This window comes from Podarcis vaucheri (assembly GCF_965113315.1).
Source record: "Podarcis vaucheri genome assembly, chromosome: 17".
In the NCBI taxonomy this organism is placed as follows: Eukaryota; Metazoa; Chordata; class Lepidosauria; order Squamata; family Lacertidae; genus Podarcis; species Podarcis vaucheri.
The window spans coordinates 6,047,370-6,074,671 of NC_138755.1; the positions used below are offsets into that span (position 1 = coordinate 6,047,370).

Genomic DNA, 27,302 nt, shown 5'->3' on the forward strand with positions numbered 1-27,302 from the left:
ATAGGGATGCAGGCCCCAAGCTACCAATCTAGCTGCTAGCCACCCACAGAATATCCATCGTCCTATAGCATAAGACGAGTAACCTCATGCCTGACACCCTGGCCAATTTTCCAGTAAAGAACTGATTGGCTGTTTCTTCTTCTTCTTCTTCTTCTTAAAGAACCCCATTTTCTCCAATCTTCAGACAAGACTTTGGGAGAAAAGAAGCCAGTGGGTGGGTGAGAGTTTCCCTTGGATATGTTCAAGATTATATTGCAGGGGTGGGGAATAACACACCCAGTTTATTTTAAGAGTCTTTGTTGTGGCAACTTCAAAGGCAGGTCAAACAACCACACACACAGAGGCAACCTTTAAAAACAACAGCAAAAGGATTCCTTTGGCTTGTGCAGCTAATACATAGATCAAGTTGATCTACTAATAATACTAATAATAATATATTATTATTTATTCCCCAGCCACTCTGGGCGGCTTCCAACCGAATATTAAAAACAATGCAGCATCGAACATTAAAAACTTCCCTAAACAGGGCCGCCTTCAGTTGTCTTTTAAAAGTAAAATAGTTTCTTATTGCCTTGACATCTGGTGGGAGGGTGTTCTACAGGGCAGGCGCCAAGAAGGCCCTCTGCCTGGTTCCCTGCAACCTCACTTCTCAAAGCGAGGGAACTGCCATAAGGCCCTCGGTGCTGGATCTCAGTGTCCGGGCTGAACGATGGGGGGTGGAGACGCTCCTTCAGGTATACTGGACCGAGGCCATTTAGGGCTTTAAAGGTCAGCACCAACACTTTTAATTGTGCTCGGAAACGTACTGAGAGCCAATGAAGATCTTTCAGGACTGGTGTTATATGGTCTCGGCAGCCACTCCCAGTCACCAGTCTAGCTGCCACATTCTGGATTAACTGCAGTTTCCAAGTCACCTTCAAAGGTAGCCCCACATATAGTGCATTGCAGTCCAAGCGGGAGATAACTAGAGCATGCACCACTCTGGCAAGGCAGTCTGCGGGCAGGTAGGGTCTCAGCCTGTGTACCAGATGGAGCTGGTAAACAACTGCCCTGGACACAGAATTGACCTGCACCTCCATGGACAGCTGTGAGTCCAAAATGACTCCCAGGCTTTGCACCTGGTCCTTCAGGGGCACAGTTACCCCATTCAGGACCAGGGAGTCCCCCACACCAGCTCGCCCCTGTCCCCCAAGAACCGTACTTCTGTCTTGTCAGGATTCAACCTCAATCCGTTAGCCACCACCCATCCTCCAACCGCCTCCAGACACTCACACAGGACCTTCACTGCCTTCACTGGTTCTGATTTAAAAGAGAGGTAGAGCTGGGTATCATTTGCATACTGATGAACACCCAGCCCAAACCTCCTGATGATCTCTCCCAGCAGCTTCATGTAGATGTTAAAAAGCATGGGGGAGAGGACAGAACCCTGAGGCACCCCACAAGTGAGAGCCCAGGGGCCTGAACACTCATCCCCCAACATCACCAGTTATAAATAATCACCCCCTGGGTAGAATCAATGAGCTGGCCAGAAATAGAGGCGATCCTAATGAGTTCTTGTGCTGTCTGCAAGACCAGTTGCATGGGGACAGGGACTCCCGCAGCACCATCCCTAAAATGGCACCATAGGAAAACTACCAACAACCCAGGAGTGAAAGTTTGGAACACAGGAAGCTGCTTTGGGTCCATCTAGCTCAGTACTGTCTACACTGACTGGCAGCAGCTCTCCAGGATTTCAGGCAGGGATCTTTCCAAACCCTACCTAGAAATGCCAGGGACTGAACCTGGGACCTTCCGCTTATAAAGCAAATGATCTACCACTGAGCTATGGCCCTTCCTCAAATCTGAGGAAAGGCAAGCTCCAGGTGTCTGCTCCCATCCACAGGTGCAGGAAGAGAAATTACAGACCTCACGCCTTCAAGGGCTCTGGCGTCCTTGGAACCTACAGCCAAACCTCCTGACACCTATTCATGCCTCACCTTGTTGCTGCCGGCTCCAGATCCCTCTTTCATGATTTCACGGTAGCTGAAGGAGGAGATGCTGCTGCTGTCTCCCGTCTGTGCCCTGCTGGGCGAGCTGATATCTGCCAAGACAAGATCCTCGATTCCTGGAGGGCAGAGCACAATGTTAGAAACGCAAATAAGGGTGGCAGTTCTGGGGTCCAAAGCAGCTAGAAAGCCACAGCCGCTCCCCATTGCTCTGCCCTGTAACCCGCAGGTTTGTAGTTGCTAGCTGGGGGCAGCTCCTTGGCACAGGAAGAACACTCTCTGCATGCTCAGAGACAATACTTTCAACAGTCAGAAAGTACACACACGCATACACCATAGCCTAGGTAATGTCCGTTGCACATCACGGGCTGGTATCTGCTCCTCAAACAGGGCTGGCATGAACAAGCTGCAGTTCATATTAAACACAGATTCAGGCTCTTCTCTCTCTCCCTCCCCACCCTCAAATCTCTGAAAGTACCTGGCTGCAAATAACCAGCTGAGTGGTTAGCTTAGCTCCCTGGGGGATCTGATTTCCCGGAAGGTGCTATTTCCTAGCATATCCCAAGGAGTATTTTGAAAAAAGATGGTGTCAGAGACTGTCCACCCAAAGCAGGATTTACCTGAGCGTTTGGATGTAAGTTCCAACCCCCGCACTGCTCTGCGGCTGAATCTTGTCCTAAACTGATCTCACTGTTCTCACATCTCCCCCCAAAACAACACCAACTTCTTTCCTTAGGAGAAACCACCTCTCTGCTTTTGCAGAACTCCCAAGTGGCCCCTAGGAGCTAGACAGAACCAATCTTGTTTACATAATCAGGAACACACAAGGTTCCCAGTGGAGGCAAGCATTCAGAATCCATTAACCACAGATTAGGGATCAGGAGCAGGCTGCTGGATCCCAGAGTCGCATAGACCAATGCCTCCACCCCCGTACAAATTTGACTTCCCTCTACTGGCTTTTACTCTCAGCTAATACTTCTTATAGAATGGTTAATGCTATGCATCTTAACCAGGACCCATAAGCTGGTTAAAACGAAACACTGGCCGTTGTAAAGGTTGGTGTCAATGTAACTCTGAATCATGCAAAAGGCCAGCAGGGGGATTTGACCCGCCCCAAAAGCCCACTTCCCCAACCATGGTTAATGTATTGGGGGCATGGTGTTTGCACACAAGCCCAAGGTGTTTGTCACATGGGAGTTTCCTGGCAGTCTGAAGTGGTTTGCTCATGTTGAATTCCCAGCTTTAAGCTTCTGTGCTATGTCTGCTCGCGTTCATGAAAGATTATGCTCAATGTACCAGCCAACCTCATTTGGAATCCTTCCTGCCAAAGGTACCCTATATTTCATTTCTGCTCAGGATACAGATAGCAAAAGTCCAAGATATTGTTACTGTTGAAGTGGAGTTAAACACTCTGTGCTAACTGGGAATGCTGACTCAGCAGCATGTGATGACTAAGCATCACGAGACACGGGGCGTTGCCTAACTGATCCAGCTAGTATAAAGAGGCATGGTTGACTTCCCACTTCAGTTAGTTGGTAGGAGTATGAAGAGGTGAAGGCTTCTCCCTGAATATAATTCCACCTGTGTGCTGTGTATGTTGAATGTACCCACACTGCTTGTTTTACGATGCAGAAAGACTGCAACTGAATAAACCCATACTGAAAATCCAGCTAGATTCCTGAACGCTTCCTGTAGGGCTCTTGTACATCACAACAGTTACTACTACTACTAGCTGGGATGCGGGTGGTGCTGTGGTCTAAACAACAGAGCCTAGGACTTGCCGATCAGAAGGTCGGTGGTTCGAATCCCCGCGACGGGGTGAGCTCCCATTGCTCAGTCCCTGCTCCTGCCAACCTAACAGTCCAAAAGCACATCAAAGTACAGGTAGATAAATAGGTACCACTCCGACGGGAAGGTAAACGGCGTTTCCGTGCGCTGCTCTGGTTCACCAGAAGCGGCTTAGTCATGCTGGCCACGTGACCTGGAAGCTGTACGCCGGCTCCCTCAGCCTATAGAGCGAGATGAGCGCACAACCCCAGAGTCATCCGCGACTGGACCTAATGGTCAGGGGTCCCTCTACCTTGCTAGCATTGGTATTATTGTTGCATTTTCTTCTCTTAAGACCAGGAAGAGAAACCTTTGGCCCTCCAGATGTTGAGCATTGGTCATGCTGGTTGGGGGTGATGGGAGCTGGGATCCAACACCACCTGGAGCGCTCCAAGTTCCCCATCTCTATTCTAAGGGATAGGACCAAGGAGCTGTCCAAAGTGCTGAAACACACTGCCCACAGTCTACCAGTGTATTTTATAATGTACACAGCAAGAGTACATACTCTAACACAGCTAAAATGTAAATTGCACGTATGAAGTGATCCTGAGTCTGTATTCTTGCTGCTGAAGAGCATAAAGTAGTACCTTAATGGATCAGATCAAGCTCTAGCTAGTCAAGCATTCTCTCAGAATCCCAGCAAAAAATGCCCACTAATCCATTAGTGGGTCAAGATTTAGCCCACCCTTGGTCTAATAAACAAAACTTTGCTATTACCATTCTTGCTTGGGCACAAAACTCGCTGGATTACCGTAGGTTATTATTTCTCAGTCTCACCTGCCTCACATGGCTATTGTGATTATATAAAAATGGGGGTGGGGAACTGTGTACTCCCCCCTGAATTCATTAGAGAAAGGGCAGGATATAAATCTGCTTGAGTACACCCCCCCCCAACACACACACACAAAAGACGAGGGACACTTTTTACACAGCAGATTGCAGAATGCAGCTTCCAGTACAGACCATCTGGTGCATTCACCAGACCCCCTAAACAACGGAGCTGGCTTCTTTTGTTTTGTTTTTTTTTTAAATGCGTTTTAGCAAAGCTGACTGCAGAGAAGCCTCTGGAAGGGGAACCAGTATCCAAGACCAGAGGGGTTCCCAAACCATCTGCTCAATGGGGATCCAGGGGCCGTCTTTCCTTTCTTCCTAGCTCTCCTGTCTCAGTCCTCCTACCTGGGCTTGGCTGGTCTCACAAGGGTCTCATCTACCAGCACGGCATCATTTGACAGTGAATACGAATTTATCGTAATGTGGGATCATTTGATACGATTTTCAAAGAGGGGAGCGAAAGCAGGAGCTTGTCAATGAAACAACTGCAAGACTGCTATGAATTAAAGACTGTGGTGAATTAATGAATAGTGATTTTTTTTATTTAAAAAAAAACAAATTATAAAGTTAAAAAGAATCTGGCCACTGTCACTAATGTCTTGCTAACATCCAGATTATATTACTTGAAACAATATACATGGTGTATTACCTTATTTTTGTATTTAAATAAAAATAGCAGAAGATGCTGGACTACAAGGCTGAAGATCACTGGTACCTTGAAGGTTGCTGTTTGACAGTGGGACAATCTGCCTCGAGAGCTCTCCTTCCTTGCAGGTGCTTCAGCAGAGGCCGGACAGACATCTGTCAGGGATGCTGCAGTTGCAGATCCCACACTGAGCAGGGAGTTGCACTAGACCTGCCAGGCATTTTCCAGCTCTAGGAGTCTTGCATAAGACACTATCTGGGCCCTTGAGTCACCCTCAGAGGCTTGGCTTTGCCATCTGAAGTGGGATGGGTAACTACACAAAGCACAGCCTTCTGAACAGTGTGCGGAGGTTATGAAACTCCTGTCCAGAGGGCGTTCACAAGGCTTTAATCGACAAGCAGAAATGTAGTTTTTATAGGGGAAAATTGGGCTTGTTATGATGCATAATGTTGCTGGATTTTGTTTTTGTTTTGAGGTTTGCAACGTCTTATGTGTCTTTATGTGGCTGGACCATAAAGAAGGCTGATCGCCGAAGAATTGATGATTTTGAATTATGGTGCTGGAGGAGACTCTTGAGAGTGCCATGGACTGCAAGAAGATCAAACCTCTCCATTCTTAAAAAAATCAGCCCTGAGTGCTCACTGGAAGGACAGATCCTGAAGCTGAGGCTCCAAGACTTTGGCCACCTCATGAGAAGAGAAGACTCCCTGGAAAAGACCCTGATGTTGGGAAAGATGGAGGGCACAAGGAGAAGGGGACGACAGAGGACGAGATGGTTGGAGAGTGTTCTCGAAGCTACTAACATGAGTTTGACCAAACTGCGGGAGGCAGTGGAAGACAGGAGTGCCTGGCGTGCTCTGGTCCATGGGTCACAAAGGGTTGGACATGATTAAACGACAACAAATGTGTCTTAACCAACTGTGGTTTATGTTATTGTGGTTGTTTTGCCATAAACCCTATAGATTAAAAAGTTAGGATATCAGGCACTCCCACATCCCCACACCATGGGACAGCTAAAATGGACGGTATCCTTTGGAACAAACCAAAAAGAACTAAAAGAGCACAAATTCCTACTCTAGAAAGACAGCAGATGAAATGTAGAGAGAAGCTGAGCAGCAGACCCAATTTCCCCTCCATTGCGTGGAGATGTGAAGACACTAATACAACTCCCACCTCTGCCACGAGTTTGGTAGTTAAAGGAGAGCCACATCTGCTGCAGCTTCAGCCCCCCCACTAGCCATGGGAAACACAAGGGAAATCAGAATGCCCCCCTATAGCGCAGCTGTAAGCATCGCTGAGATAACCTAAGTGAAGCACTTTAAGCCTTTCCAAGCCTTTTATTAGCAAAATGCCCATTGTGACGATGGATGGGCTGTTTGTGTGATAGGGACTGAACCTGGGCTATTGGCTGCTTGCAAGGTGTACACTCGGCAATCGAGCAGAGGCCATTCCCCAAACAGGGGTAATATGGCCGCTGTTCATTTTTATGGGCGGAAGTAAAATGTTGTATTCCAGGACACCCAAAGGCTAAATGTGGACCCTGCTCCCTCACCCCTTCTTGATCCCAGCCACTGAGAACCAAGAACTGTTTACATATGCACAATCCCAGCCCCTGCCCAGTTCCAGCCTGGATTCCGTTTCTTGGGTCAGGCTAGAGTGCCACATCTCCCTAATAAAAATTCTCAAAAACTGTGGTTAGTTATAAAAAGTGGGGGAGTAGGGAAATAGAGGGCGGGAACAGAGTCAGAACCTGGAAGCAACATTGCAAGCAGACAGTCACCGTTTATCTGCCATGCCTCAATCAAAGAAAGAGCAAAAAGAGGCATATATATTCTTTGAAACACACACACATAAGCTTGTAATAGGTATGCTCTTGCATGGGGCCTCATGAGGAACTCCTATCCAAATGATCTACCAGGTCCTTTCTCCACTTTGCTCCACTCAACTCCGAGCACCTGGTGTTCCCAGACTGTTCCACAAGCCCAGAAATGGCATTTCTAGCCATTTGTGCTGCCTGCCTGCCTGCCGGAGAGCTTTGCAGAGGGAGAGTGCTGGGTGTGTAGGAAGTGAGAAATCCTACAAGCAAGTGCTGCAGCTGCCCAGCCCGGCTGGTTAATTTTTAATCCGGTGGTGAAAACAAGAGACCCATTCAATGCTGGGAACTGCCGACTATACGCCCCTCCTGAACTCCCTGCTGCAAGTGGCCTCCAGCGCCTTTCAAGCCCACCTGTTAACTCAAGCGCTAACCTCCCCTGGGACCAACGGATGCCTTTCAATCTCCCGCCTGTGACTCTCTTCCTCTTTAGCTCAGCTTTCTTTCTTTTAAAGGAGCAAGCTGAGTTGGAGGTCACTGGCTCTTTGTTAAGAGGGAGAGAGAAGAGGGGATTACGCAGACGATGGCTTTTCAACAGAACTCCATGCTGGGAGAAAGCCCTGTGGAGGGAGAAGGACTCTTTTGTGCAGGCTGCTCTGGAAAAAACAGACGCGAGCGTGTGTGCGCGCACACACACACAACACACACAAAACGGAGGAATTCAGAAGGCAATGAAAGTCCCTTCACACTCCAGGGTGCATTAGATCAAAGCAGGGAGATAAAAGGCATCCCTCCCAAGCAATTTGCCAGGGGCCAAATGACAGTGCCTCTTGGGGACCAAGGAAGGAATGGCGCTCACTTCAAGGCCTCCTTTAAAGAGAGAGAGGGAGAGGAACAGAGAGAGAGAGAAAGAGAGAGAGAGAGAGAGAGAGAGAGTTCTCTGCAGGTTGCACTAGCAGCAACAGCTGACAATCCCTTTTCCCAACCATACTTGGAGGCAGAGAAGCAGGACACAATCAGGAAAATCGCTTTCAAACATGGAGGAACTGCTCCTTTAAATACCTTTTGACTGCTCTGCTGCCCTCAAAGCCAGGGAGCAGAGAAAGGGCTGCACTTGTGACCCATCAAACGCATGCCTATGGTTGGAAGAAATATTTTCTAAGCGCATGCAAATGATTGCCGGGTGCAAGGGTGAAATCTTGTGCCTGTGGCCCAAGAAACGCAAAATGGTGCAGCATCAAGGGACAAGGTGGTCTCCTGGGAGAGGAATGGATCCTAGTGGGTGGTCCCAGGAGGAGACTGGGCAGGTTGGAAGTTTCCTGTGCTTTTGTCCTTTAGTAAGTGAGCAGCGTTTAGTGGCTTAGAACATGCAAAGGGAGGTCAAGAGATCTGGTTTCTAGAACTTGACTGCAGGAGTTGATGGGACACCTTTCCGCGTGCTTGAAAACACTTTGTGCAGATTATGCTATTTATTTTATAACTGCAGACCAGGTGAAGCCAGGATCACCCCCTGCCGTACTGATGGGCAATGACTGAACTTGTGAAAGAGACAGACAGCCTTCGCTTGACAGATGTTGTCTGCAGGGCAAGGCTAGGAGTTCTAGTCTCTAAATTAAGGCCATGGGCCACTTTCACGTGATTAAATTCCTACATGGAACTCTTTTGTGCACTGGAAGACAGTAGAAATTCAGCAGCCCTAAAAGCTTGGGTCAACCAGGTCTACTCATCTGGTCCTTGGAATACAGAAACGGAGGAAGCTGCTTTATATTGGGTCAGACCCACTGGTCTACGCTGACAGGCAAGGGCAATCCAGGTCTTCAGACAGGGTTTTCTCCTAGCCCTACCTAGAGATGCGAGGGATTGAATCTGGGACCTTTTGCATGCAAAGCCAATGCTCTACGATTGAGCCACAGGCCTTCTCAATAAGCCCTTAACATAAACCAAGACAGAAGACACTGAGAAAGTCTTACTTGCATAGAATCATAGAATTGTAGAGTGGGAGGGTCCCCTGAGTCCAAGCCCTTAAAAATGTAGCACAAACACTGACAACTGGGAAAGACTGGTCTGCAAGTGCTCTATTGGAGGACAGCCTTTACCAAGGGTGTCATGGACTCTGAAGACTCTCAAACTTAGGACAAAAGGGAGAAACATGCTAAGAGGAAGGCATGTTTGGCAAACCCTCATCATGATCAACTCCCACCCGAAAACCTATGTCCCCACTGTGGAAGGACGTGTGGATCCAGAATTGGCCTCCACAGTCACGGACACACCATTAAGACCGTGTTCATGGAAGACAATCTTATTCGGCTACAAAAGATCGTCAAAGAAGAAGAAGACGATGCTCAGCTTCCCCTTGCCTGTGTATAACAAAACCCAAGAGGACATGATCACTTCCTCCCAAGGTTCCCTGGACTTTCACTTTGCCGAATAAAAACTCTGATGCGTTTCATCTGCAGCAAGGGGAAGTTCTTCCCATAGAAAAGGGAACATTTTTCAAACAGTTCTCGCCTTCCTACTGTGTCCTGACAATGTCTTCCAGTTTCCTGTTGATACTCTAAAGAATCAGCCTTTCGACTTCCTCTCCCCACCTCCGTTACCTTCCTTTTCGCTTGCAGTCCTCATAGATGTCACCTGTTTCCTCCACGGAGAGCAGCTTGCTCTGACTGTGACCTCACACAACCCAGCTCTGCCCCAGCAGCAACACTCCTACACACACAAACATATGCAATCGTGGTGCAGGGCTGCCAGACACAAATCTGACACCCACATTCTCTCTTCCCCATTATCCTCTCTCTCTCTCTCTGAAGCCTCAACCAGATGGCTCATTTAAGAGATCATCTGTTTTCATGCTTACGCACCTGCAGGTCAACTCTACCGTGGCACAGTTCCTTCTACCCTCCCTGGGCCACGCAGCTGACACAGCCAGGTGTCCGACTGACCACAGCACCAGCTGGGCAGCTGGCTTCCTACTGCAGCAGTGTCCGGGGATGGAAGAAGGGGCTGTTTTTCCCATTAGGAATGCTACCTGTGTTCACAGGAACGCTGAGCCAGGAGCTTTGAAAGCTGCTGCCTGAGCAAGTTCTTAATAAATTTTCTGGAAATGCATTTCCTCCGAATGCTTCATTTATTCCAAACACAGAATTCAAGCGGACTTCGTTCAGCACTGCGGGGGGAGAGGTGACGTCTCAAACAGGCCTGGTAAGTATCCGGTGCCTCCATCTATCATGGCTCTCCCATTCAGGGGTGGCTCTAAGCCACCCCAGTCCATATCTTGAGTTGAGTCTCAAGAGTCAAGTCTGGAAAGTTCTCCAGTATCTAAAAGCTGAAGACGCAAACGCTTTACCTGCTAAAAACTGTAATATTTTAAATGCCTACCATTCACCATTTTTAAACCTTCCATTATCTCACAACAATGAGTCATCACTGCCTCTCCTCCCTGGGGTGCATCTAACATGAGGTTGAGGACACAGACATGTTATGTGCTGCTAACATTATAGTTGGGGCTAAATATATATGCTATGATTCTAGAGGAACTGTGGGGTGGGGGAAGGAAATCCTATTCAGTATAAGGTGCAAAATTCAGCTTGTCTGTGAGAATATCAGTTTTTGCTTTGTTTTTGCTTTAAAACAGGTTTCTAGTCCTTATAGTTCCACATGCAGACTCAAAGGAGGTGTGAGCAACAGCTGGTCAAGCTGAAAAGCGAGAGAGGGGTGGCAGAATAATAAAATTTCTAGTGATCAGCAGGCAACCCTGAGTGGCCCTATGCACAGCTCTCTGCTCCACTCTACATGTAATGAAACCAGAATTATGCAAAATAGCAAACGCTGGGAAATCAACTGTGCAGATCAACTTAAAGTGCATGATTTATATAGCCTGAAAAAAAACAGCTTTCTCTTAGAGACGAAGTTAGGTTTCATTGGAGCAGAATTCTCATTATTCTTTTTAAGGGAAAGTGCACCCAGCTCCAAATATCATCTTAGTGGGTATGAAATATGGGCCAGTTAGAAGAGTTTTGTGTGAAGGAGCCCCTAGAGAAGGGCAGTTGAATAGGAAAAGCTACTTCCAAGATCCCTATCAGCTCGCCCATGGGGCAACTTGTCACACTGTTTTCTACTTGGGTACAAGCCACCAATCACTACATATTATTATTTTACCAGAAAGTCCCACAGCAGGTTACAGCAGTATAAAATACAGCATTAAAAGCTGTTTAGAACAGCTTGCAGCCTGCCAACTGAAAAGAACGCAAGCTTGTAAATCAGGGTGGGAAGTCTGAGGCTCGAATGTGGCCCTCCAGACTTTACTATCTGGCCCTTGGCAGTCTCCCCAAGCCACACCCCTCACTGCCCCCTTGCTTTGTATCCTGTTTCCCCCCAAAAAAGAATGCTGATAATGCCTTTTGCTTGCCTAGAGGAAGGAAAGAGAGGGGTGTGCTAAGCGCATGCAGAAAGCAGCCCAATGTACAAAGGCAACATTTCCATTTGTTGCCCCTCCTACTTTTGCCTCTGGCACCACCTGCCACCAACATGTGGCCCTCAGCAGGGAATACCTCCACCCTTCTTGTAGACAGACACAGGCAGTGGTGGGGTAGCAGTTAACTGACCCCTTTCCTACCCAGCACTTCTCAAGGAAAACACAACTATTTTGAAAACACCTGTACCCTTCACAGCTGATCCACCAGGTGCATATATGTTCCAAGTACAGAAACACAGGACAATCTTCCAATTTCTGAGCACAACGTTCTCTAGAGGGGAGGGGAAGTTCCTTCCTCTTCCTAGGAGCCCCCTCTCACCTGTCCGGCTCTTGCTATTGGTCAAGATCTCCTGGAGCCGCTCCTGGAGTTTGTCCGCTCGCTTCCGTTCCAGGTGGAGCTGCCTCTTGAGGTCCTTCAACTGTTGGGGGAGAGGGAGGGAGGCGCAAGGGAAATCAGGGCTGGAGGCAGGCTTCAGCAAGGCTTAGCCCCACAACCCATTTTCCGTGCCAGAACCCAGCCCCGAACAGGCCAATGCAACAGCATAAAAAAGGGTGCCACTGAGAATGGGCAGAGTTAATACTCCCCCCTCTCTCTCACCAGTGCGAGCCCACAACCATCCAACCCAGAAGGAAAGATCAGAGTTGCATACAGATCACAATCTCTAAGCTCCGGTTCGAAAACTGCTGCTCTGAGTGCCGGGACCACAATGTGGGAAGAACGAGGTTCTCTCCCCATCCAGCTTCGAAGGCTGCCACCCAAATAGCTGCTATCCAATGGAAACAGGAAACACCAGTCTAACTAACTCCATGGAGACCCCTAACCCTTATGCACTTCTGCAGTTAAAGGTCAGAAGACACACACTTCCAGGGACCTTGGGACCCTTCAAAATTGGGCATCAGTTGGAGGCCACAGTGACCTCCTCATCAGGGGTGGGTAGAGCCTTGGGAGAGCTTAGCAGGGGAAGGGGGCAATTTCTTAGCGTGGTGAAGGGTGGGAGGGGAAGAGGCATCACAGAATAATAATAATAATAATAATAATAATAATAATAATAATAATAATAATAATAATAGTAATAGTAGTAGTAGTAGTAGTAGTAGTTTATTTGTACCCCGCTCATCTGGCTGGGTTTCCCCAGCCACTCTGGGTGGCTTCCAACAAAGATTAAAAATACATTAAAATGTTACACATTAAAAACTTCCCTAAACAGGGCTGCCTTCAGATGTCTTCTAAATGTCAGGTAGTTGTTTATCTCTTTGACATCTGATGGAAGGGCATTCCACAGGGCGAGGGCCACTACCGAGAAGGCCCTCTGCCTGGTTCCCTGTAGCTTTGCTTCTCACAATGAGGGAACCACCAGAAGGCCCTTGGTGCTGGACCTCAGTGTCCGGGCAGAACGATGGGGGTGGAGATGCTTCTTCAGGTATACTGGGCCGAGGCCATTTGGGGCTTTAAAGGTCAACACCCACACTTTGAATTGTGCTTGGAAACGTACTGGGAGCATAGGGATGCTGTCCATAAAAAGAAGAGTGCAGCTGCAATTCTGTCCTCTGCATCCCAGCTTCTTTGCGTCTGGTCGCTCGGATAACCAGCTGGGAGTGAGGCAGACAGGCAAGAAGGCATGCGTGAGATGCAGCTCAGCAAAGAGCGAGGAGACCCAAAGCAGCAGCAGGAGCAGCAGCAGCAGCAGCAGCAGCTCAGAGTCTGATGCACTTAAGACTCAAGCAGGGGGGCAACCAGGGGAGCACCGTGGCTGTTGTGCCTTCACAGTTCACAGCAGCTCCTTCTTTCTGGGACTTCAACCATAGTACCCCACCCCCCGCAAGTGATACATTGCAGTGGACAACTATCGGCCTGCTGCTCCTGATGTTCTCTCTTTAGCAGGGGTGGGGAATGTAGCTCAGAGAGGGGGGTCTTTAAGACCTCCAGCAGCCTCCAGCTACATGCTTTCTTGGAGAGAGAGTGCCTTGCTCTCAAGATGAAATGAGCCCAGAGGGAGAAGGGCAGTTAATGGCTGAGTCAACAAGGAATGGCAACCTGGGTTCAAAGAGAAAGATCAGCAGGGTCTCTTGCCTTGCCCCCCCCCCCACTTCCCTTGGGGAAATCCCATCTCACCGCTGCGCTGCCTTTCTTCTCGAGGATCCGCTGCCCGTCAACCGTGTCCTTCACTTCCTGCCAGGGAGACAAGGCTGTCACAAACCACTGGGACCAGAAGTGCCAAATTATGTTTCTATCACACTTTCGGGGGGTGAAAATGCTTGGCAATTGTCCTCTCTGCTCAGTCTCACCCTCTGAGAGGCAGAACGGTTATCATGCAGGGGACAGCTGTGCTGAAAGCTGTGGAATCCGGGTCCCACCTTCCGTTTCCCGAAAAATACTAACACCTCTTTTTTAAAAAAGGAGACATTTCTAGTCCTCATGGTGGACTGGACATTCAATTTTGGCCCACATCTCTAATCTGTTAAGGTCATTTTGAATTCTGATTTTGTCTTCAGCAGCACTGGCTACTCCTCCCAGTTTGGTGTCCTCTACAAATATGATTAGGATCCCCTCAAATCCTTCGTCCAAGTTGTTTATAAAGACATTGAACAACAACAGGCCCAGGACAGAGCCCTGTGTCACCCCACTTGTCACTTCCTTGCAGGATGACAAGGAACCGTTAGTGAGCACTATTCACACTTAGAATCTTCACACTTTGCTGTCTCTACTCACAGATCTCCCTTCCAAATCCTCTAGCCCCCTTCAACCCACCACTAGGGAAACATTCCTCCTGTCACTCTGCCATTTTTCATTTTTACCTCCCAACCTTTGGTCTAAGTAAAGGGACTCTGGAGTTGCGGCGCTCATCTCGCTTTATTGGTTGAGGGAGCCGGCGTACAGCTTCTGGGTCATGTGGCCAGCATGACTAAGCAGCTTCTGGTGAACCAGAGCAGCGCATGGAAACACCGTTTACCTTCCCGCCGGAGCAGTACCTATTTATCTACTTGCACTTTGACGTGCTTTCGAACTGCTAGGTTGGCAGGAACTGGGACCAAGCAACAGGAGCTCACCCCGTCGCGGGGATTTGAACCGCCAACCTTCTGATCGGCAAGTCCTAGGCTTTGTGGTTTAACCCACAGCGCCACCCGCGTCCAACCTTTGGTCTAAACTAGGATAAATGGGATAAAAAGACTGGGGAGGCATGTGAAGAGAGACCCAAGGGACCTAGACCCAAGGATCTCTGCTACACTCAAACGTAGCACGGGGCACTTTCCACCTAGTGAACCAGACGGGGAACCAGGACTCATTGAGAAGGATCTGCGGAAGTCCAGTCTGGATATGTGACTTGGGGTGGGACAGCACCACCTGCCTATCCGTGCCTGACACTGCAAGCATGCTGGAAAGAAAAGAGGCACAATCCAGCAGATGGGCAAACCCATCAGGAGGGAAGGGAACAGGTGGACCCAGGAACCTCATGCTGCCAAGCACCTGCTCCTGGGGGAAGCCGGCAGGCAGCAGCACACACACACCTGTTTCAGTCGGCTGATTGTGTCCAAGTGTTCATCCTTCACTCTTTCAATCTCTTGCAGCTTCTCCTTGGTTGCTTCCACCTCACGGTCCTTTAGCTGCAGAGGAGAAAACCCAAGAGCAGGCATTGGGGAGCAGATACGGGATTTCCCCAACCCTGCAATTGTTGCTGGTTTAAAAAATGCCAGTGGCTGAGAAGGAGGCACTTGCAGGGGAGAAGAAAACACGCTTAAACCTACCACCTGCACCCCCAGTCATTTCCCCCTGCCCATTTGACCAGCAGACATCTCCAAATCATCAAAAACTCCAAAGCAAAGAAGCAAAAAGATATCAAAAGAGAACCCACCCACCACCACTTTCCTCCCCTCTGCCGAATGCCAATGTTGTTCTCTTTTAGCTTCGGGGATTCATCCATGTGTTTTAAAGTATGTTTTCTTATCTTTTATGTGTTGTTCTGTTTCAGGTGGTTGCATTTTAAATTTGGGTACCCACCCTGCTTCTATTATTGCAAATTGCCCTGAGATCCATTTTAATGAAGGGCAGTATAAAAAACATTTCTGAATGACTGCAGCAAAAGCTAAATAAATAAGAGGATGAAAGAGGCCTACTGCTGGTCATCTGAATAACTGAGCTTCATCGTCCAGTTGCTGTAGTTCATGGGTAGGCAAACTAAGGCCCAGGGGCCAGATGCGGCCCAATCACCTTCTCAATCCGGCCCGTGGATTGAGAAGAATGTGAGCAGAATGCATCTCTGGGCTATCTGTGGGGCCTGCCTGGTGTTTTTACATGAGTGGAATGTGTGCCTTTATTTAAAATGCATCTTTGGCTTATTTGTGGGGCATAAGAATTCCCCCCTCCAAAATATAGTCCGGCCCCCCACAAAGTCTGAGGGACAGTGGACCACCCCCCTGCTGAAAAAGTTTGCTGACCGCTGCTAATTGGTGAGAAATCCATTGCATCGAACGGCTGGTCCACACCAGAGACACTTCTCCCATCAACCTCCTGCCACAGGGTAACCCACACATACCTGTGCCATTATTTATTGCATATAGGGTGGAAAGGGTGAAATGGCTGCTGAGCGACACCAACGACTTTGTTACTTATAAAGTAGCACTCTATGCTCTGGCAGCTAAGAAGATCAGGAAGAAGGAACTAGATAAAATAGCGGTAAACTGCAAAGGGGATTCGGATATTTAATTTGGCACATCTTACCTGAGAATCTTCTGCTACTCTACTCTATTTAATGCAACAAATAATTTTAGCAGCCATGACCATGGTTTTATTGTATGTGTGGCGCCCTGTGATTTTTATGGTTATTGTTGTTTTTCTTGTTGTTCTCCTTCTGAATGATGCCATGGCCTATGGCTAGTGCAGTAAAAAGTTTAATTAGAATTGGGTAACCCACACGGTCTGCATCAAGGCAGCTGCTGGAGAGTGGAAGACAAAGGAGCATCCGCCAATGGCGTCATCTGGGTTCACTAGCTTCTTACAAGACTGTGGAAGCAGCTCAATGGCCAGAGTGGATCACTCCATTTCTCCGAATTGGGAAATCCCAAAATATTTCCTGTACCTGCAAGTCAGCCACATGCTGCTCCTTACAGACTCGCATGGCCTCTGCGTGCTCTTGCTGATGCTTCTCTATCAGCTCCTGGGAAAGAGGATGGGAACAATCAGATCCCTGGAGCAGGACAGGAAGACTTGGGGGGGGACCAAGCGTTTGGGTCGTATTGGCCCTCTGGTAGGGTATGCCAGTTCTGCCCTGTGACATGCCACTAAGGGGAAGGGGGGGGTCCAGTCACCTCCGCCTCTTTCAGCCGCCGTTCAAACCAGCCCTTTGTGCCATCCATGGACTGTATTTGGAGGCGCAGCTCTTCCACGGTTTGCTGCATGGACTCCAGTTCCTGGCTGCGCACCTGAAGGGCAAGAGAAAGGGATACAGTCATAGAACTGGAGACTTGGAAGGGACTCCGAGAGTTATCAACTCTGCAATGCAGGAATCTTTTGCCCAGCGTGGGGATCGAACCCACGACCCAGAGATTAAGAGTCTCATGCTCTACTAACTGAGCTATCCCGGATGCAGGTAGTAATCCCAGGGGAATCAGCACAAACTAAAAATCAGCACAGAAAACAGGCACTGGGCCTTTAAGGGCAGTGTAGAGGAAGTGAACACACTACCATTTGCTAACAAAATGGCCATCTCTATCACAGGTGAGCAAGGGAAGGGGCGAAAGAAAGGCTGTATGCTTAATAATAATAATAATAATAATAATTTATTTATTTATACCCCGCCCATCTGGCTGGGTTTCCCCAGCCACTCTGGGCGGCTTCCAACTGAATATTAAAAACAATACAACATCAGACATTAAAAACTTCCCTAAACAGGGCCACCTTCAGTTGCCTTTTAAAAGTAAAATAGTTGCTTATTGCCTTGACATCTGCTGGGAGGGCTTTCCACAGGGCAGGTGCCACTACCGAGAAGGCCCTCTACCTGGTTCCCTGTAACCTCACTTCTCACAATGAGGGAACCGCCAGAAGGCCCTCGGCACTGGACCTCAGTGTCCAGGCAGAATGATGGGGGTGGAGACGCTCCTTCAGGTATACTGGAGGGGGAGGAGGTAGGCAAGATGGCTCTGCACATTTTATGTACAAGATTATGCTTCCTGTGGTGAGCAGGTGGCAAGTTTTGCTCCTGTTGCAACAGGAAGAAACTTTACTTTGAACTTTGGGACAAAATGGCAGTCATTCCCTTGCACTGAGGGGGTAAGAGAAGGCTGTACCAAGGGACACTGATGGGGCAGGAGCTAAATCTAGCCCCCCTAGCCCCCCCCCAAGGTCTGCCCCCAAGTTCCATTTCCTGGTTATTGTAAAAACTGATGCTGGGATGATGTAGAACCTAGGAGGTGGCTTTTGAGAGCAAGAATTTACAGCATTGCAAAGAACTTTGTGGCCTTTGCTGTGTGTATTCTCTCACCGCAACGGCATTGTGAGGCGAGTCAATGCTTTTCAAATTTATTATTACTACTATTACTATTACTATTACTATTACTATTACTAGTATTATTTATATCCCGCCCTACCCAGCCGAAGCCTGGCTCAGAGCGGCTAACAACAGTAAAAGTAACACAGTTTACATAAAATCACAATCTATTAATTGAAATACATTCTAAAATCAATTCATTCTAAAATCAATTCAAAATCAAATTAATGGCAACCATTGGGCTAGAGTTCTGTGAGGATTACCAAAGGAGGGAGTCAGGCTATGCCTTGGCCAAAGGCCTGGTGGAACAGCTCTGTCTTGCAGGCCATGCAGAAAGATGTCAAGTCCTGCAGGGCCCTAGTCTCCTGTGACAGAGCGTTCCACCAGATTGGGGCCACAGCCGAAAATGCCCTGGCTCTGGTTGAGGCCAGCCTAACCTCCCTGTGGCCCGGGACCTCTAAGATGTTTTTATTTGAAGACCGTAAGGTCCTCCATGGGACATACCAGGAGAGGCGGTCCCGTAGGTACGAGGGTCCTAGGCCGTATAGGACCCTCGTACCTACAGATGGAAGGCACAGAAATTCAGCCTCCTTAAAACCTAGGCTCTCGTTGAAAGAAGATATACTAAGGTTAAGACCTGAACATGCCCATATTGATGGGAAGACGAGGCCCCCAAGCTCCTTTGACCAGTACCTTCTCCTCCTTCAGCTGGCCACGCAGCTCATCCTCCTGCCGCTTCTTGTGCTCATGCAGCTCCCGCAGCTCCCGCTCATATCGCGCCCGCACAGCAAGCACCTCTTTCTCGTGCTGCAGGCGGAGGTTGCCCAGCTCTTCCTTGTGGCGCCCCTTCTCCTGCAGGGTCTCAATGGCCATCTCGTCTAGCATGGCCTTGCGCTTCTCTGCCGTCTAGAAAGCAGGCACAAGTCAGAGCAGTCTTAGGAGACTGATATTTTCTAATTTTTATGGTTTAACACACATTGTAATTGGAGTACTATTTTGTATCACGCAGCTTTTCAGACTGATGAAGCGTGTAGCGCAACCTGTAATATATCCGGAGAACAGGTCTCCTTTTGCCCATTTGCGTTATTCTCACCAGGGTGGTGGCTTTGGTTTGCCTTCCTGTGACTGATCCATGCATACGGCCTTGTGTTTCCAACTCAAGACCCATTGAAGAACATCTCATCCAGTTCAATCTTTGAAAAACAGCTTTGAAAAATTTCTTCATATTCTCCAGTGTGCTACCCTTGGCATTGGGGATGCCACGGGGTTGGCGATCTGTGACTGGACTTACGCTACTTGTTGAACGGTTCATTTATCCAGTCTGTATAATGTTTATTGCACATGTAACTTGTTAAGATAGAGTTGTACATTTATCCACTCCGTGTTTACAGTAACTCCAGGCCTGGTTTTGCACGTGGCACCTTAGTATGTTTATTGCTTGAATGGTTACAAGTCTATCTCTATTCTAGCTATTATTCTAGTAAATTTGGTTTTATACTTATAAGCCAGTTTCTCAAGAAAGCCTGGAAACCAGGCAGAAGTGAGTAGGCTTTCATGAGTCAGCAGGAACCACTTCAGGTCACCGCAAGTTCTCAAAGCTACCATTCCTTGCCCGAATTCCCCTTCTCCCTTGTCTTTCACTTTCCTCCAGTCCCATCAGCTGTGGGTTTCCAAAATGCTTGGGATCGGATGGAATCCAATCTGTGTCTTGTTTAAGGCAGGTAACAGGCTGGCCATATCAAGAGACAGAGCAAACTATTGTTCGGTGTTCCATGCATAAGCAGAGCTGAGCCTCAAACCCACAGACTCACTCCTCCCATCACAGACCTGGGGATTTCTAGAACTGATCTCTTACTTGCCTTTTGAAAATCAGAATTCAGGGCAAAATATGGTTTGAGGAAAGGGATGCGGGTGGCGCTGTGGGTTAAACCACAGAGCCTATGACTTGCCGATCAGAAGGTCGGTGGTTTGAATCCCCGTGACGGGGTGAGCTCCCATTGCTCGGTCCCTGCTCCTGCCAACCTAGCAGTTCGAAAACACGCAAAAGTGCAAGTAGATAAATAGGTACCACTCTGGCAGGAAGGTAAACGGTGTTTCCGTGCACTGCTCTGGTTTGCCAGAAGCGGCTTAGTCATGCTGGCCACATGACCCGGAAGCTGTACGCCGGCTCCCTCAGCCAATAAAGCAAGATGAGCGCCACAACCCCAGAGTCATCTGCGACTGGACCTAACGATCAGGGGTCCCTTTACCTTTATGGTTTGAGGAAGCCATAGCATGCCATATTCAGACACAACAACAAGCCAGGTTTTGCTGATGATTGGGGTGGGTGTCAGTTCAGAAACCCTGGTGCAAAGGGGGGAGGAAGACCTCACACACGAGCCTCAGACTCTGTGTTCTGCACCATGGTTTGAAGCTACATCTGAATGTGGCCAGAGTCCAAAGTGAAGTGGCGAGTTTCTTCAGCTAAACTGGGTGCCAAACAGAATTAAATCCACTGCCTGCCCCTCCCTCCTTCCTGCCCCCAAACTCCTCACCTTTCTGGTTTCATCAAGGTCTTGTAGCAATCTCTCCTTCTCCTGTCCTATTTCTTGTAGCTGCTCCAGGAGACGAGTGTTGGCCCGGAGAGACTCCTAAGGGAGAAAATTAAGATGGCTGTAGAACAAGGCCCTTCCCCATCCCCCAAGTTCTTTGCTCAGCACCCCAATTCTGTCACAGACCCTCTTAGGCCTCTGACAGAGGGACTACAAACATCCAAGAGCACATCACTGAGAACAGATTTCCCATAACACATTTTGGCCCATCTTACAAGGCTGGTCAAAGGATTACTGAGATCAGCTACATGGTGCACTCTGAACACACATCTGCCCCCCCCCCCCGCTGCCACCAGCACTTCATGTACATGCTAAGAACTTTAAATACCCTTTTGTGCTCACCATCCAAGAGTGAAAAAAGGGCAGAACTTTTTCCAACATGGGCAAATGCAACTTAACCAAGTCATTTTTCTTAAGTGATCCCTCAATATACTTGAACCACCATTTTGCACCCACCACTTAAAAACAAATGAGAGACAAAGTCCAGCACTGAAACGTCGGTGAAATGTTTCATCTGGGAACAGAAGGAAGGGTGGTGAAGGGGAGGGGGAGAGAAAATTGACTAAGCACCCAAAGGAATAGTTGAAAGAAAGGAAAAGTCATGGCGGGGGGGGGGCTAGAAGCAGGAAGGGGTAATATAAAGAGATAAAATGAAAGTAGAGGAGAAAATTAATAAGTCATGGAAACAAACTTCTGGGCAGCGAAGCAGGACCTGAGCCTTCTTTCTACCTTCTTGCTGTCGTTGCAATCTGAACGGCAAACGTTCTAAAACTGGCCGTTTTGCATAGTGTGCCCCAAGGGTGGTGGGAGGAAGGAAACGCAGTGTGCTGAGAAGTGCTTCTTCCCTCCCCTCCTGAATATGCAAAGTGGGCCAGCTGACCCCTGTATGATGCAGCAGACGCCCCTGGGGGCCTCTGGAAAGGCCTGGGAGGAGGAACAGCACCTTGGGCCTACCTGCAGCTGAGTGTTGAGATCATCCCGCTGGGCCGCCAGCACCTCCTTCTCGCTCTGCCGCTGCTGCAGCTCGGCCCCCAGTGCCGCCACCTGGTCTCGCATCAGATTCATCTCTTGGGTCTTGGAGGTCTGTATCTACATGGTGAGAGAGAGGGGGAGCAGGGGAGAGGGAAGGCTTTTTGAGGAAACCACAGGATGCCTTGTAGACTGTACACCCACCCAAGTCACGCTTGGACTTCTGGGATCTGGAGGGCCACAGGTTCTCCAAGAGTTCCTTGCCAAGAAGGACTGGCTGTTAAACCAATCTGGGAATTGTGAGGGGAACAGGGGTCTCCTAACAACATTCAGCACCCTTAAGAAACTACAATTCCCAGGATTCTTTGGGAAGCGGGGACTGTTTAAAGCGGCATGATGCTGCTTTAACTGTATAGCACAGATGGGGCCTCAGAGCTCTGGAGTTGAAAACAGGGTGCGGGCACATGTATGTGTGCGCGCGCATGCACACACCTGTTAAAAATTGCCAGCCTTGGTCTTTCCCATCCCAGCTTCCACTGCCACCCTATACCACCCTCTTGAGCGCTTGCATCCACAGAGGCCCTGGTACCTGTTCTAACGCTGCCAGATTGGTTCTCAGAGCATCGTTCTCAGACAGAATGGTCTCAACCTGTTCCTGGCTCTCCGCACTTTGGCAAGCAACCTGATGCCCAACGAAGCACAGGATGGGCAAAGGATAGGGGCCAGAGGGAGACAGGGAGGGAGAAAGAAAGAAAGAAAGAAAGAAAGAAAGAAAGAAAGAAAGACCAAAGCAGGAGAAAAAGGAGAGAAGGGATTAAAAATACAAAGCAGAACACGGAGGCAGCAGTATTGCAATAGGGGGTTGTTGTTGCTTTTAATAGAAAAAAGCAGGTTTCCTTTGCTTTAAAACCAAATGAGGAGGGGAAATCAACACGAACTGCAAATTTCAAAGAGACCAACAAAACAAAACATGTTTCGTACACATGGTTATTGAGACAAGGCACTGTTATTAAAGACTCAAAATAAGCACAAGACATATTTAGAAAAAGGAGGAGTGCTGATAAATGCAAATGAAGAGGGGGAGGGGAAACCTCTTAGGAAGAGAAGAGGCCTAGGAAAAGAAACGTGAAAGCAAAACACGAAGGGGAAAATATCACTGGATGGTAAGATAGGAGGGGTCGAGAAGGAGGTTGTGGAGGGGAGCTGGCAAGCGCGAGGCAGGCCCCTCCACATTATGGCTCAGGGCCAGGGCATCTGCTTGCCTGCAAAGGTTCCAGCTTCAATCTCTGACCTCTCGAGTTAGGGCTGGAAAATCCCGTCTGAAGCCCTGGAGAGCCATTGCCAATCACTGCAGACAAGACTGAGTGATGTGGACCAAAGGTGTGACGCCTTGGGCACAATTAAACTCAGGTGGAGTTAGAAGACAGAGGGCCTGGACACTGAACTATGAACAGGCTGGATAAAAATCAATTTTTTTTATTTAAATTGTTTTGATTTAAATCGGATTTTTTTAAATTTTAAATTGGATTTTCAAAATAAAATGCTTTTGTAGGAAACATCTTTCTAAGGATAGTTTTCTATTTAAGTTACATTATAGTCCAAAGGCTATTCATCAGGAAATAAGGATTTGTTTTAAGTTTTTCATGTGTGCTAAAACTGAAGTCTCAGTTTGTTGTTTTTTAAATTGTTTAACCACATCAGTTAACAAACATGGCTACATATGCTATAACGTTATTGCTGGTTAAATATATTGTTTAAATTGTTATTACGGAAATGATTATTTTTCTCCTTCCAATAAAGTACAGCAGAAAAGTTGTCCAAATATAAACAGTTAACCTCACAATAATTTCATAATTATCTGTGTATGTGTTTCTAATAGTATAACCAAATCAGTAATTTTGGATATAACTGTAAAAACTACTCTGAAAATTTATTATTCCAAAAATGAAACCTTCATCTGCTTGTAAATATTAAGATTATACCAGCAAGAATGAGTCTTTCTGTAAAAGAATGATTTAACTCAAGTCTTACTGACTAGTGATTGAAATCGTGATTGAAATTGATTTGATTTAAATCAAATCCACCCTGACCATGAACTCTGTGCTCCAACTGAGCCCGCAGGCTAAACTATGTACAGTGGTGCCCCGCAAGACGAATGCCTCGCAAGACGGAAAACTCGCTAGACGAAAGAGTTTTCCGTTTTGGAGGTGCTTCGCAAAACGAATCTCCTATGGGCTTGCTTCGCAAGACGACAATGTCTTGCGAGTTCCTGCTGGTTTTTTTCCCTCCCCCTTTTTTCTAAGCCGCTAATCCGCTTATCAGCTGATCCGATCAGCAGATAAGCCGCTAAAAGCCGCTAATAGCACTAATAGCGCTAATCCGCTAATCCTTCAATGGGCTTGCTTGCCAGACGAAAAAACCGCTAGACGAAGAGAATCACAGAACGGATTCTTTTCGTCTTGCGAGGCACCACTGTAGTAGGTATAAGGAACCTGCGGTCCCCAGGCAGCATGGCCAATGATACAGGATGATAGGAGTCTAGAGTCCAGCAATCAGTAGAGGGGCACGGGCCCTCATCCCTGCTACAGAGGTCCCCAGGACACAGGTCCCCACACCCCAGAGTCCTCTTCAGGACAGTAGGAATAGCTACAGTCACTGCCAGGCAGGCTGGCTTCTGGACTGGCTAGCTGCCTTTCCCTAATAAGGCTGAGCTCTGTTCCACATCCTGACTCAACCCCCAACCCCACACCTCCCAGTAACCTGAGGTTAGAAAACAAACCCTCCAGTTGATTCCTGACAAAACCACCTGCTGCCCAGGATCCCCTGCCAACAGCACTCTGCAGAAGAGGCACCCTGTACAGTTTTAATAGGCAAGTCATCTTCTAAGCTGATCCAGGTGGATTGCATAAAACAATCCAGATGGCTCAAGATTAGTGAGCTAGTATCTACTGCGTTAGAGAAGGGAGAAAACTTCCAGGATTTACTATGCCACTTTAACCAGCAGCGGAAATCCTTCAGGTCCTTCTCCTCTCTAACACAATCAATTTCAGCTCACTTATGAAGAAGAAAAGCCTACCTAAAGCAAAGCTTTTCTTTGGTCTCTCTCTCTCTCATATGAGCCCCCAATTCAAGCCTGGGGAGCCTAGGGGCAGATCAAACTAAGCCCCAGCAGTTTTTCAGGCCACATCCAAAGCTACATGCTCCACAATCCTGTGTTCATACCACACAGACTTTGAAACTGGCCTAGAATTCAGCATCCTGAGAATCACAGCTTTCCTTAAAAATAAAAACCTGGGTCTTTAGACTGTAAAACTTGGTTTAAAGGTACAGTGGTGCCCCGCAAGACGAATGCCTCGCAAGACGGAAAACTCGCTAGACCAAAGAGTTTTCCGTTTTGGAGGTGCATCGCAAAACGAATCTCCTATGGGCTTGCTTCGCAAGACGACAATGTCTTGTGAGTTCCTGCTGTTTTTTTCTCCTTTCCCCCCTTTTTCTAAGCCGCTAAGCCGCTTATCAGCTGATCTGATCAGCAGATAAGCCGCTAAAAGCAGCTAAAAGCCGCTATTAGCGCTAATCCGCTAATCCGTCAATGGGCTTGCTTCGCAAGACGAAAAAACCGCTAGACGAAGAGAATCACAGAACAGATTCTTTTCGTCTTGCGAGGCACCACTGTATATGAGCAATGACTGGTGAAATCTCAAAAGCTGGAGATGGATTTCCAGTGGTTAGTGTATGATAAGCCCAGTGCAAGGAACTTGCATGGTGGGACATACACTGAGTCCACACACCAGGAAAGCGTCCCCATCATTCACTGCAACCAAACGCTAACACCAGATTTGAGGTGGGCCACTATACAAATTGGCACATTCTATGCAAGCTACAAAAATCCAGTTTTCCCGGTACAGAATCTGAGTTGTACCTTTCTAGCACACAATTTGTAATGTTCACACGTCAACATTTTTTAGCAGGGAAGGAACCATGGGGGCACTAGATTAACCCTACATATATTCTCAATGTTATAAACTCATAATATAGTTCTTTGCTCCAGAACTTGCCCTGCTCTATAGCTTTTACACATTTTTACATTTCCTGCTCCGATTTTAGAACATGAGAAATGTAGAATGCACCATGAACACAAACAAGCAATGGGATATTTAAGGTAGATGTGAAACATCCTTTGAAGGAGCTCAAGATGGAGGAGGGAGGAAGTGAAATTCAACATTTAACACAAGAAATCCCCTGTGGGCATTACAGTTCAGAAAACAGTAACTAAAAGTAAAGCACAATCCTTTAGGGGGGAATCCTCTCTCCAACACAATTCACAATCAGTCAGGTAGCCCAGATAGCAGATTGCCTCTCAAAGATATCCCGGATGGTAGCGGAGGTTTAGGATCAGAGTTTTCCTTCTCCTAGATGGGCTTTCTTCTCAGGTTGAAGAGCCCCATCACGTCTCTCTACAGCATGTGCAGAAACTGCCTTCTTGAGAGTTTGCAGGGCATCAGTTGAAGAAGGAGCAAAAAGGGTTTTCTTGTGTGTGTGTGTGTTTCTTTGTGGCTGATTAGCTGTTTTCCCTGTGTAAAGGTCAGAGGGGGCAGGGTTTCTGTTGAGGCAGGGGATTAGCTGTGGGAGGAGCTTATCAGAGTTTGCAGGGCAGCAGTTGAAGAAGGAGCAAAAAGGGTTTTCTTGTGTGTGTGTGTGTGTTTCTTTCTTTGTGGCTGATTAGCTGTTTTCCCTGTGTAAAGGTCAGAGGGGGCAGGGTTTCTGTTGAGGCAGGGGATTAGCTGTGGGAGGAGCTTATCAGAGTTTGCAGGGCAGCAGTTGAAGGAGCAAAAAGGGTTTTCTTGTGTGTGTGTGTTTCTTTCTTTGTGGCTGATTAGCTGTTTTCCCTGTGTAAAGGTCAGAGGGGGCAGGGTTTCTGTTGAGGCAGGGGATTAGCTGTGGGAGGAGCTTATCAGAGTTTGCAGGGCAGCAGTTGAAGAAGGAGCAAAAAGGGTTTTCTTGTGTGTGTGTGTTTCTTTCTTTGTGGCTGATTAGCTGTTTTCCCTGTGTAAAGGTCAGAGGGGGCAGGGTTTCTGTTGAGGCAGGGGATTAGCTGTGGGAGGAGCTTATCAGAGTTTGCAGGGCAGCAGTTGAAGAAGGAGCAAAAAGGGTTTTCTTGTGTGTGTGTGTTTCTTTGTGGCTGATTAGCTGTTTTCCCTGTGTAAAGGTCAGAGGGGGCAGGGTTTCTGTTGAGGCAGGGGATTAGCTGTGGGAGGAGCTTATCAGAGTTTGCAGGGCAGCAGTTGAAGAAGGAGCAAAAAGGGTTTTCTTGTGTGTGTGTGTTTCTTTCTTTGTGGCTGATTAGCTGTTTTCCCTGTGTAAAGGTCAGAGGGGGCAGGGTTTCTGTTGAGGCAGGGGATTAGCTGTGGGAGGAGCTTATCAGAGTTTGCAGGGCAGCAGTTGAAGAAGGAGCAAAAAGGGTTTTCTTGTGTGTGTGTGTTTCTTTCTTTGTGGCTGATTAGCTGTTTTCCCTGTGTAAAGGTCAGAGGGGGCAGGGTTTCTGTTGAGGCAGGGGATTAGCTGTGGGAGGAGCTTATCAGAGTTTGCAGGGCAGCAGTTGAAGAAGGAGCAAAAAGGGTTTTCTTGTGTGTGTGTGTTTCTTTGTGGCTCATTAGCTGTTTTCCCTGTGTAAAGGTCAGAGGGGGCAG

At 47.9% G+C, this 27,302-nt stretch overlaps 1 protein-coding gene across 2 annotated transcripts in view; it reads right to left on the bottom strand.

The window, feature by feature from the left end:
• GRIPAP1 (GRIP1 associated protein 1) overlaps window positions 1–27,302 on the bottom strand; it is a 69,530-nt gene that overhangs the window by 20,485 nt on the left and 21,743 nt on the right. The window contains exons 13-22 of one of the 2 annotated variants that reach the window (XM_082205411.1): window positions 22,205–22,297; window positions 21,601–21,735; window positions 20,590–20,685; window positions 18,749–18,961; window positions 16,878–16,991; window positions 16,649–16,726; window positions 15,081–15,176; window positions 13,687–13,743; window positions 11,893–11,992; window positions 1,977–2,104 (exon numbers count right to left, since the gene is read on the bottom strand). In XM_082205411.1, the coding sequence (XP_082061537.1) occupies window positions 1,977–2,104; window positions 11,893–11,992; window positions 13,687–13,743; window positions 15,081–15,176; window positions 16,649–16,726; window positions 16,878–16,991; window positions 18,749–18,961; window positions 20,590–20,685; window positions 21,601–21,735; window positions 22,205–22,297 (1,110 nt within the window). The remainder of the gene's footprint in view (window positions 1–1,976; window positions 2,105–11,892; window positions 11,993–13,686; window positions 13,744–15,080; window positions 15,177–16,648; window positions 16,727–16,877; window positions 16,992–18,748; window positions 18,962–20,589; window positions 20,686–21,600; window positions 21,736–22,204; window positions 22,298–27,302) is intronic. The other variant, XM_082205412.1, reaches the window with a different exon arrangement.